Source organism: Podarcis raffonei, chromosome 12 (assembly GCF_027172205.1).
Source record: "Podarcis raffonei isolate rPodRaf1 chromosome 12, rPodRaf1.pri, whole genome shotgun sequence".
In the NCBI taxonomy this organism is placed as follows: domain Eukaryota; kingdom Metazoa; phylum Chordata; class Lepidosauria; order Squamata; family Lacertidae; genus Podarcis; species Podarcis raffonei.
Window position 1 is genome coordinate 21,566,940 of NC_070613.1, and position 12,100 is coordinate 21,579,039.

General features: G+C 45.5%; 1 protein-coding gene across 4 annotated transcripts in view; it reads left to right on the forward strand.

The window, feature by feature from the left end:
- Nucleotides 1-4,661: 4,661 nt before the first annotated feature.
- Nucleotides 4,662-12,100, forward strand: part of PRTFDC1 (phosphoribosyl transferase domain containing 1) — a 53,502-nt gene continuing 46,063 nt past the window's right edge. For 2 of the 4 annotated variants that reach the window (XM_053409595.1, XM_053409594.1), the window contains exons 1-2: nt 4,682-4,800; nt 9,151-9,257. In XM_053409595.1, coding sequence (XP_053265570.1) covers nt 4,735-4,800; nt 9,151-9,257 — 173 coding nt within the window. In that variant the 5' untranslated portion in view covers nt 4,682-4,734. Of the gene's footprint in view, nt 4,801-9,150; nt 9,258-12,100 lie in introns of all 4 variants that reach the window. The other 2 variants (XM_053409596.1, XM_053409593.1) reach the window with 2 other exon arrangements.

A 12,100-nucleotide genomic window follows, 5' to 3' on the forward strand; every position in this document is an offset into this window, starting at 1 on the left:
TTCTGAATGTGTGGACGAGTGGGAAGCCTGCTTGTGGCAAGGGCTAGCAGAAAGCCCCCGAACAGTGAGGGGCTGAGACAGTCTGGGATCCATTGCATCCCAAGCTAATCCCACTGCCATCATGTAACAGCATCAATCCTGATCGGATCCAGTTGCTGAGAGAGCCTGGAGCTGGAGCAGCAATTGGGCTCAGTCCTCTCCCACCATCCACTACAACTAGCATGAGCAGCTGAGCTGTGGAAATGACAGCTGTTCCACCCCCCTGCGAAGCCCTGCCAATGGTGTTTGGATTGTGTCCTAAATCACATACAGGACATCCTCCTCACCAAACTTCACAGAAAGTCCCTGGAATTGCAAATATCCCTGTTAATTGCCTGGTTCATATACACCAGCATGGGACGGTTTGTTTAACAAATCGCACAACTTCTGCTGCAAATGATCAAGCAAACCATCGTTTATTTCTCCAAAGGTTTTTTTTGTTTTCTAGCTGTTTTTGTCTCATGCCTTTGTCTTTTAGTGAGCTCCTGGTGTGGGATGGTCAAACAAACCATGGTTAAAGAAGCAATACCACATAATGTCAAGCTATAGTTAAAACAAGTGAAGATTTGTAAGATTTGTAATCATGGCTTCAGATCATGGTGTTGGCAGTAAAACCATAGGTAAGCTGCTGGACAGGGTTCAGGCATAGCGCTAAGCCATGGGTCAACAAACCATAGTTATGCCATAGCTTAGTGTTGCATGTGTCTCAGCAGCTTGGCAGATTGTTCCTGTTTTCACTTCAGGGTGGGAATTGGGCAGTGAATAAGAGTCAATACCTTGTTAAATAATTCTCTGTCATTTATCAGAATACTGTAATGGATTTTTAAAAAGTAATTAGATATAGATCAATTCATCCCACGGGCTGTTTGTACCCTTAAAGGTAAAGGGTAAAGGGACGCCTGACCATTAGGTCCAGTTGTGACTGACTCCAGGGTTGCGGCACTCATCTCGCTTTTGGCCGAGGGAGCCGGTGTACAGCTTCCGGGTCATGTGGCCAGCATGACTAAGCCGCTTCTGGCGAACCAGAGCAGCACATGGAGACACCGTTTACCTTCCCGTCGGAGCGGTACGTATTTATCTACTTGTACTTTGACGTGCTTTCGAACTGCTAGGTTGGCAGGAGCAGGGACCGAGCAACGGGAGCTCACCCCATCGTGGGGATTCGAACCGCCAACCTTCTGATCAGCAAGTCCTAGGCTCTGTGGTTTAACCCACAGCACCACCCATGTCCCATTTATACTTCACCAAAATCCAACCTGAATAAAAATGTCTTGCAGCGCTACTGCCGAAAGATGCATAGGATACATTCAGCTATAACACTGATCAAGGCTAGGCAAATTAATTTGTGCATGAGCTATGTGCCATTGCATTTAGCCCACACACTCCCACCTTTCTCTCAGTGAGGAAGCATCCAAAGCCACGCTCATTTATTTCTCCTAAGCAAATTGTGATTGGCGAGCTTGTCCTAGTCTTCACCGCCATGGTTTGTGAGCAACCACAAGGTGCTGGTTCAGAAATAATGCTAGGACAGCTGCTCTATGGTTTGTTTCCCGTTCATTCTGCACCCAAGTGTCAATGGTGCTCCTCTTTCCCTCTTCTTACGCTGCCAGTGTTGTGCTCTGCCAGTCTTTGAACACCACAATGGAACAGGATGCTCTTTGCTACTTGATGCACATGGAAGCATCTATCAAGTCAACATATGGAACGGACATATCTCTTTCCATTTAAAACAGATGTGTACTTTTCATAAAGGTCATCAGCATGGCTGATTACCGGGGGTGGGGGGAATTGCTGTAATGAAAAACATTCAAGCTACAGACACATGGAAAACATTCTTATTCAATTCTCTCTCTCCAGGAAGTTTGACAAAATACATTTAGAGAATCCTAGGAATGTTGTTCTATCTTTATGTATATGTAAAAGAACTGCCAGCGATGGGATTGGCAGCGTTTTTCAATTGGCTCGTGTGCCCTTGCCAGTACAGCAAAAGGAACAAAGGTGAATAAACACAATTGAGATTTCATTAGAATTCTTTCTTTCATTAGAATACTAAGAAGAAATGTCAAGTTGTTTTTATAGGACAATCTGTTCTCATTGCTGTTTGGTGTATCTTTACTTGCACCAATTATGAACATATGAAGCTGCCTGAGATCCTTGTTCTCTCTAACCTGTGTCAGTCTCCCAATATTTCAGGCCCAAAGCTACGTGAGCTCTTTAGAACCTGGGACCTTCTACATGTAATCTATGGCCCAGTTTGCATGTCACAGTAAACCATAATTTATTAGTGCAAAGGAAATTAACCACAATCTCAGTGTTAACGGTGTGTTGGGTAGGAGCAGAGGGGGTATTTCACTCTCAACAAACAACATTCTGTTGTGAAGGTTTGATCTTAGCTTACTGATTGTGGTTTCTATGGGTGAAATTGGTTTGTTCACAGTAAACCACTAATATATATTGGCATAATCTGTTAAGGGACACGAGTGGCGCTGTGCGTTAAACCACAGAGCCTCGGGCTTGGTTGGCGGTTCGAATCCCCACGAAGGGGTGAACTCCCATTGCTTGGTCCCTGCTCCTGCCAACCTAGCAGTTCGAAAGCAGGCAGTACAAGTAGATAAATAGGTACCGCTCTGGCAGGAAGGTAAACGGCGTTTCCGTGCACTGCTCTGGTTCGCCAGAAAGCGGCTTTGTCATGCTGGCCACATGACCCAGAAGCTGTACGCCCACTCCCTTGGCCAGTAAAGCGAAATGAGCGCCGCAATCCCAGAGTCGTTCACGACTGGACCTAATAGTCAGGGGTCCCTTTACCTTTTACCTATGATGTGTTAACTGAACCAATGGCAGACCTTATTCGTTCTGAAAGGGTAAACCTGGGGTCGAGGGCCAAGCTACATGTTACATTCAATGCACAACTATTGTTTGTTTCAAAATTGCCATGGGCAGCGCACAGGGAAAGGCTTAATTCCTTTCCCTTGGCTTTAGTTCTTCCACCCCAAAACACTGTTTGCTTTTAACCGATAAGCAGAAAGTGGTGTAATGCTAAAATTAAAACCAGTGTGGTGCAGTGGTTAGGGCATTGGGCTAGGATCTGGGAAGCCGAGGTTCAAATGCCCACCCAGCCAATAAAATCAATGAGTGATCTAGGGCAAATCACTGCCTCTCAGGAAGATCTGGTCACTAGGCTTTTAGGAAGCAGCTGGTTTCCATCCCAGCTGTTATGTATAAAAAAGTTGTAACATTAAGAATTTGTTTGTTTTCGTCTTTTCTCCCCAAACCTCCCCCCCCCTTTTGTGTCCCATCTTTTCAGATTGTAAACCTGAGGGCAGCAGATGTGCTGTTTTCATTTATCAGTATGCCACTCCAGAAACTTTCTGGCTGAAGAGTAGAGTGTAAATGCTTCAAATAAATAAATACTACCACATTTGATTTGGCATAAGCTTCGGCGGACAAGAGATTATTTCATCAAGTGCATGGAAGGCTGTCTTCAGTTGCCATCAGTGAATTATGTAGGTGATGAAGTGGTCTTTGGTCCACTGAGGTTTATCCTACAATATATGCTAGCCTTTAGGGTACCACAGGGTCTCTACCACGGGGTCTCTTATGTTGTGCAACACTCACCCATCTGAAATCTATGGGCTGGATGCAGACAAAGGCTGCAATCTGGGAGAAAGCGCTGTTAAACCCAATGAGTTCTAAGCAGACATTCATAGTATTACTTGAACTAAGGTCCCAATATACTTAATTGGGACAAATTAGTCATGACTTAAGTCCCACCGATGTCAGTGGGAACTGTCTGCACACACAATCCTGCATCTGCTCAGAAGCCCCATTAAGTACAATAAAACTTATTCCCCAGGTAAATCAGCCTGGATCCAACCTCATGTGTGTAAGATTGCAGACTCAGAGACACCTTTAAGTCCCAGTGAAATCAATGCCCAATAAGCATGCATCTAAGAGGCTATGCACTGTGAAAGCCAGTTCAAGGACAAATTCCAGACAGGCAAAAACACACAGGGCAGGGCTGGTGAGAGGTGTGGCTGAGGTGTAGCCAGCTGAGAGGGGTTTGGAGGGCCACATGGGCATAACTAGGTTAGCGTGTAAGCGTATCATATTACGTACTCATTTCCTTACATTTATACCCCACTTTTCTTCCTTTCAACCTAGAACCAAGGCAGCGGTCTCCCAGGCTTTAGGCTTCCTAAGACCCAGGTTCAAATACTGCGCTCCCACAGAGAAGTCCCTCCTCTCTCAGCCTACTACCCTAACGCGAAGATTTTACCCTAATGTAGCAGATATTAAGCGGAGAGGGAGCCACTCTCCTTGACGGAGAGGCTCCTTAACAGGCTCGAGCGCGGGCATTAGGGAAAAAAAGGTTCCGGGGCTGAATCCGGGGACAGGCAGCTCTTTTGGTCCGTCGAGGTAAAAGCAAGCGCTGCCCAAAGGCTGGTGGTTTGAGAGGCATCATCCCCTCTCTGCGCAAGCTGGAAGAAACCCCCCTAAGGGCGGGTGTGGATGTTTGAGAGCAGTTCTGCAGAAGCCACGACGGCGCGGGCCACGTCTAGCAGAGGCTGCGGAGGCTCAACCTCTCGCGGCAGCGGCCGGCGGCTCCTTTTCTTTCCCGAGCGAGGCACCGCCTCTTTTCCCTCCCCCTCCTCCTCCTCCTCCGTCTCAAGGCTCTCGCCAACCTCCTTTCGGAAGATGGCCGGGCTAAACAGCAAGACCCACGCAGCGGAGGCGCCGAGAAGCAGCGGCCGAGGGGTCGTGGTAAATGCAAAAAAATAAAAATAAAAATAAAAATCCCTTCTCCCCCTCCCTCTCCTGCTCCCGCATCCTAAGCTTTGCTGCCTCCCTTCTACAGCTAAAGCATCCGCTTCCGTCAGCTAACCCCTTTCCCTCCCTTTCATCTATCCAATCCCTGTCCTTTATGGCGGTTCCCCCCCCCCCCCGTTATGAAACGCTCCCCGCCCGCCGCCCAAAAAGAATATTTGAATTGCCAGCGGGTTAGTCATTCATTGCGCTCGATGGGGCTCGCTCCCTGTCTGCTGTGCTGAGCCCGCTTATCTGGGAGAATACCGCCCCCCCCTTGAACCCAGTTAGGGTTTACATCCGAGTCAACGTGCATAGATAGGAACTGGGCTGCGCGAGTATGCATTCCGGTACATTGAAATATGATGCATGTTGTTTACCACTGTTTTCCATTGGGATTTCCCCCTGGTAAGTATGTGTAGGAAAGCAGCCTTATTGCTAGCACACACACACACACACACACACACACACACACACACAAATATTTTGGATGCGATTTCGTTGGGGGTTCTGATACGTGTTTTGGTTAGAGGAGAGTTGTTCCCTCTAGATTAATTGTCACGTTAAGAGTGTGAAATGCCGCAGCTGCAACTTCGTAATTCATCTAAATAGTCTTGGCTTTGTACTGGGGTAGAAATCCATTCAGTGCACCAGCCACCACCCAAAAAAACAGCAACGTGTCGTCCTAGCACAGCAAGTAAAGCTTCTGTGGGAGAAAAGCACAACAATATTCTTAATTTTCCTCACTAGGTGCTGTATATGAAAATGTTCATGTTTGTGCATAGCAATCCCTAATTGCAGCCATCAGAATGTATTACCTCACCTGCAGCCGTAATTACAGCATGGGGGGGGGGAGGTTTTGGTATTGCTTAGCCTCCCAGATTAGCAGGTTCACAACAGGTGTGCTTGAAAGAATGTTAAGATACAGTGATCTTAAGGTGTGCATTCTTATCAAACATTAACTGTTTTCTATTCCTATGTACTCTTCAGGGTGCAGGGAATAAGTACAGCTGTCTTCTGAATAAATAAATCGTAAACCCCAGTCCTAGGCATGTTTACTGTGAAGTAAAAGTGTTACTTTGGACAATGTTGCTTACTCCCAGGCACATATGCATAGGATTTTACTGTTACTCATGTCTCCAGTTTACTGGTCATTAATAGCTTAAGACAGTCTTGACCCCAAGCACCCACCTGGCAGACCTAGACAAAAAGGAGTTGCATTTACGTGAGGGACTGTGCTCTTCTTCTGCACCTGGTAAGGATACCACTTATTATAGGAAAACAAAAATAGGCCTTTGTTCTGATCCAGCAAGCCTGCTCTTACGTGCTTTCTCTGCCTTTCTCTGAAGGGCTTCCCTTGAACCCCTGTATCCTGTGTTTGCCTTGTCTTAGATTGACAGAAGTGTTTGGGTCACAGAAGGAGGAAGCAAACCTCTGCTTTGGCAGTATTAAATACATGCCCACAGCGTTTTATGACATTTCTGTTCATTTCCTTAAACCAGGGCTAGCCAGTGTTGTTCCTTCCAGATGTTAGACTGCAGCTCCCACCAGACCTCATCATAGACTGTGGTGGCTGGAGCTGACATGATTTGGGAAGCCTGGCAACATCTGGAGGGCACCATGTTGGCTACCCTTACTTTAAAATGTCCGAGAGTCCTGGGGTTTGGGCACATATAGCAAAGATCTTACGGTACTTGATACAGAATGGAAGATTTGTGTTAGGGGAATGAGATTTATTTCCCCACAAAAGCTGCCTAGAGTGCAAGGATATGTTGCTCCTTTCCACATGTCTTGGCACATTGTAGAAAACTCTGTTATGGCGAATATGTTACCATTCCAAAAAAAGAATACAGTGGTACCTCGAGTTACAGATGCTTCAGGTTACATATGCTACAGGTTACAGACTCTGCTAACCCAGAAATAGTGCTTCAGATTAAGAACTTTGCTTCAGGATGAGAACAGAAATCGTGCTCCGGCGGCACAGCAGCAGCAGGAGGCCCCATTAGCTAAAGTGGTGCTTCAGGTTAAGAACAGTTTCAGGTTAAGAATGGACCTCCGGAACGAATTAAGTCCTTAACCCGAGGTACCACTGTAATGTTGTTTTTTTACTGCATTTGATTTACCAGACAAATGTCAATCTTTTATTTATGCATTGCCTTCCATGCTCATCTCAAGGCAGTGTACAAAATGCAATAAAAACAGTTTTAAACAATATAGAAAATAGCCGCAAACACACACACACACACACAAAAAGACCAAATAGACACCTGTGGCAAAGATCCTTTCATCCTGCTGGGAAGGCTTGTCAGAACAAAAATGTAATCACTTGTTTCCGGAAAGGGCAGAATTTGGGACGCCTGTCACATTTTGGCAAGAATGCTGCTTGCACAGAACATGGGCAGCCACACTAAAAGCTCTCTTGTGCGTTACTGCAGACTGGGCTTCTGAGATCTTTGGAACATGTGGAAAGGAGTATGTGTAGCCTCACATACTTTTGATGCAGAAATCCTGCGCTCTCTTCGGCAGCACATATATTCTAAAATTGGAACGATACAGAGAAGAGGAATGCAGAACTCCCATGCAAATTTCTACATGAATTGAGTTTGTTGCTGCGTCGCTTGTATGCTAATAATCTCTTGCAGAAGGATACTAGCCTAGATTTTTGACTTGCTAACTCTAAAACGAGGACGAGCAATAAGGGACTAACCCATAGACTTTTGCAGGGTTGTTTTCCGCAGTCATGCAGTTACGGACAAAATGACATTTTAACTTTGAACTTTTGCCCAGATGAACCGTGAAATGATCCTTTCCAGTATCCTCTTGTGAAAGCTGTCCAAGGGAAACTCAGCCAAGGCTGGATGTTCCAGCACTAGTTCAGAATGCATTCAGAACAGAGCACATACTGATGCTTGGAGGCCAGAAGTAGTCTTCCCTGTTCTTGCTAGAATACTAAAAAGGCCCAAGAAGCACCATGTGATCCCCATGTGATCTTCTGGTTCACTCGCTACCTTCTCTGTCTGAGGTGAAGAAGAATGTTTGAGCGAGCCAAAGGCGCTCTTCCAAGCACAACCCAAGTAGATTCCTGCAGAGAGATAGATTGTCGCTGCATGCCCAAAGACTAATTTGCTAGGACTTGAAGCCAGAGAGAACTTTTCACTCTCGTTTTTGTTTTTTTTTAGAAGAGGGGTAGCAGAAACAACAAAGAGTTTTATGGCTCCGTCAAGACCAAACACGTTTGCTATGGCATAATTTTTTGTGGGCTATAGCCCACTTCAAGAAGTGAATCAGGTTGCATCTGATGGGAAAGGACTGCCATCCACAAAAGCTTAAGCCGAAAGAAATGTGTTTAGCCCTGAGAATGCCACAAAACACCACTATTTATTGTTGTCTCTTTTGTTCTAGGTTAACCCACTTTAGATCATTTCTTAGAAACAAGGCTTCCTATTAAAACAAGGCTGAGGAACCTTCCCTCCCTCCAAACCCAGCAATATGCTGGCAGTAGCTTAGAGGAGGGACAGGGATGGGTAAGACCACCCCTTTCTCCTCTTTCACTCCTTGCCCACCCCCCACTTCAAATCTTCTTTGTTCTCTTTGCCCAGCAAACCAACAGGAGAGCAGCAAATCAGTCTTGCCAGAAATGTGAATCAATTGCTTGCATGAAAAAAGGTAAATGGACCCCTGACAGTTAAGTCCATTTGCAGACGACTCTGGGGTTGCGGCGCTCATCTCGCTTTACAGGCTGAGGGAGTCGGTGTTTGTCCACTCCGCAGACAGTTTTTCTGGGTCATGTGGCCAGCATGACTAAGCCGCTTCTGGCGCAACAGAACACCAAAACCAGAGCAGCGCACGGAAATGCCATTTACCTTCCCGCTGGAGCAGTACCTATTTATCTACTTGCACTTTTTGGGATGCTTTTGAACTGCTGGGTTGGCAGGAGCTGGGACCGAGCAACAGGAGCTCACCCCGTCATGGGGATTTGAACCGCTGACTTTCTGATCGGCAAGCCCCAGAGGCTCAGTGGTTTAGACCACAGTGCCACCCACGTCCCTAATCACTTGCATAGGGGTTCCATTAGTTTCAGCTTTTTTTGTCTCCCCCCCCTCCTTTCTGGGCTTCCCCCCCAACATGAAATTAGGGTGATGGTTGCAAGTTCCCCACCTCTGTGCTGAAGGATCAAGCCATGCTCAGGTTTCCATGACTCTGCTTCTGCTAAACTGATTGTCAAATGGTGTTTAAACACAGATGATGCAATCAATTTGTAGTGCACACAAAATTAAGTTTCTAATGAACATTTTATCTCTTTTACAGATTTCAGATGATTGGCCTGGGTATAGTTTGGAACTGTTTACATATCCACAACACTACTATGGAGATCTTGAGTATGTGCTCATACCACATGGGATCATTGTGGACAGGTGAGGGTCTGAGAGTATGACGTTTCTGAAAACTACATGTTCAGTTCCTCTCAAGGTAGGAACAGCCCATTTAATGTCTTGCTCGCTAAAATATTGACACCCCAATTTAAGCTGTAATGCTTATTGTAACGAAGCCTAAAAGCTCGCTCTCTTCCTAGCCTGGGACCAGGAATAAGTTCCCATCTCTCTCTCAGCTGGACTATGCTGTTATCAGCTCTGCTTTCCCCTCTGACCTTGAGGCAAGGTCTGTAAGATTCAGGACAAACAAACAGAAATACCTTTTCACACAGGATGTAGTTAAATTGTGGAATTCTCTCCCACAAGATGTAGTGGTGGCCAGCATCTTGGGTGGCTTTAAAAGAGGATCGGACGAATTCACAGAGGGTGGGGCCATTCATGGCTGCTAGCCACAACGGCTGTGTTCCACAGTCAAGGAATTGTTGTTTAGTCATTTAGTTGTGTCCGACTTTTCGTGACCCCATGGACCAGAGCACGCCAGACACTCCTGTCTTCCACTGCCTCCCGCAGTTTGGTCAAACTCATGCTGGTAGCTTCAAGAACACTGCCCAGCCATCTCGTCCTCTGTCGTCCCCTTCTCCTTGTGCCCTCCATCTTTCCCAACATCAGGGTCTTTTCCAGGGAGTCTTCTCTTCTCATGAGGTGGCCAAAGTATTGGAGCCTCAGCTTCAGGATCTGTCCTTCCAGTGAGCACTCAGGGCTGATTTCCTTCAGAATGGAGAGGTTTGATCTTCTTGCAGTCCATGGGACTCTCAAGAGTCTCCTCCAGCACCATAATTCAAAAGCATCAATTCTTCGGCAATCAGCCTTCTTTATGGTCCAGCTTTCACTTCCATACATCACTACTGGGAAAACCATAGCTTTAACTATACGGACCTTTGTTGGCAAGGTGATGTCTCTGCTTTTTTAGGGTGCTGTCTAGACAGTCAAGGAAGCACACTCCTAAATGCCAGTTGCTGGAAGTTGCAGGTGGGGAGAGGACATCTGATTAGCCATTGTGAGAACAGAGTGCTAGACTAGATGGGCCTTGGGCCTGATCCAGCAGGCTCTTCTTTATGTTGTTATGAGTATGAAGATGAGGGAGCATCCAGCCCCACACCTGCCCCTAAGGGAGCAGGGCCTTCTTGCTTTCCTCCAATTCCCCCTCAGCATGAATGAGCAGCATGGAATAAAAGACATCTAGGCTTGGTGCAGTCGCAAATGCACATCGCCCCCTGGCAGCTAATTTTAAGAGGATTTATTAAAAACCAGGCATAAGGGAGCCAAAAGGAGAAAGCAGGAGGGCATATGGAATACGCTGAAGAAACATTCCATGTTTGTGTAACCCAATGCAACTATTTACAAACAAGCTTCTGGTCTCCTCATGAGTAGTATCATGGCTGGTCAGGAGGACAGTGAGAGACAACGGACTAAAGCCAACATTCAAAGGAATAATTATTGCCAAATTTTGCCTGCAAGATGACAGGCTTCCTTCAGCTTGTGTATCGTGGGCTTGGCCAGAGTTACCTGGTCTGCCAACTGCTAGGAAATGGAAGCTGAGCGACCTGGAAGTGTTTAAACAGACAGGCTGGGAGTAGGCCACAACTGCGCCATGGTTACCGCAGTTACTGGTATGTAAGCTCAGTTGAAATTGGGGAGATGTGTTTCCACATAACTATTTAGGGTGGAGATGCTGAATACCCATTCAAGAAGGTGGACTCAGTGACACATTTATGCAGCTCTGGTAAAGACAGGGTACTTTCCTGGTATTGCATGGATGGGTACAGCTTTTTAAGTCTTGGTTCTTTTATTATTTCATCTATTCATATACATCTTGTTTTATTTATATACTACTTAATGCCAAAATTCGGCTTCCAAGTTTTTCTCATTTCCTGTTCTTAATAAGTACAAGTTGTGACTTGTTTATACTAGATACCTGTAACCAGTGCTTTTTTTCTAGAAAAATAGGTGCCGGTACTCACCATGACATTGTTACAGTTAGTGTCACATTTTTTAACCAAAAGAGAGAAAGGTGCTGGTACTGTGTACCCTTGAGTCCCCCTTGAAAAAGAAATGTAACCCTTCTTAATGAGACCGTTACTATTCTGCATCAAGCTAACATTCAGATGTTATGGCTATTATGTGGCCTGTGCTAACCATGGTTGGAGCTTCCAGATGTACAACAGGCAAACCATGGTTTAGAGTGGCTTGCCCACTTTCATTTTTCACCCTTTCAGCACTCAGCTTGATAAGTTCTTAAGTTCTTAATTGAGACTTCTCCAAAGATGGTTTAGGCGACAGAATGTAGGACTAGGGACAGGAAGACATTCAGCCATTCAGTACACTGAATGGCACATCACCAGTCACTGTCTCTAAGCTGGATTGTTGTGAGGATAAAATGTTGGGGTGCAGTGGGGGCATATATGCTGCCTTGAGCTCCTTGGAGGAAATGTGGAATAGAAAATAAATAAATAAATTTATGTAATTTAATCTGTATTTTCTTCTTCGTCCAAGGAAGAACAGCAATTATACCCATGCAACAGGCCTGTGAAGTTGGCTGTTCAGAGAGACTGTTATATTCCAAAGGCATATAGCTGAGTTTTATAGCTGAATATGGATTTGTACCTGCATTTTCCACATCCATACCCAACACTCTAGCCAGCTACCTTTAAATATAAATACGGGCTTTAATGAGATGTTCTGGCAAATTATATCTTTGTTATTCGTAGCTGGGGATTGTTAACTGCTAAGCTGTCACCTAGAATAAAGTTTAAATACTTAATTTCCGAGATGTTTTGAATGCTAAAGCTGAAATAGCTTCAGGGCTAGAATGTCACTGGAAATCA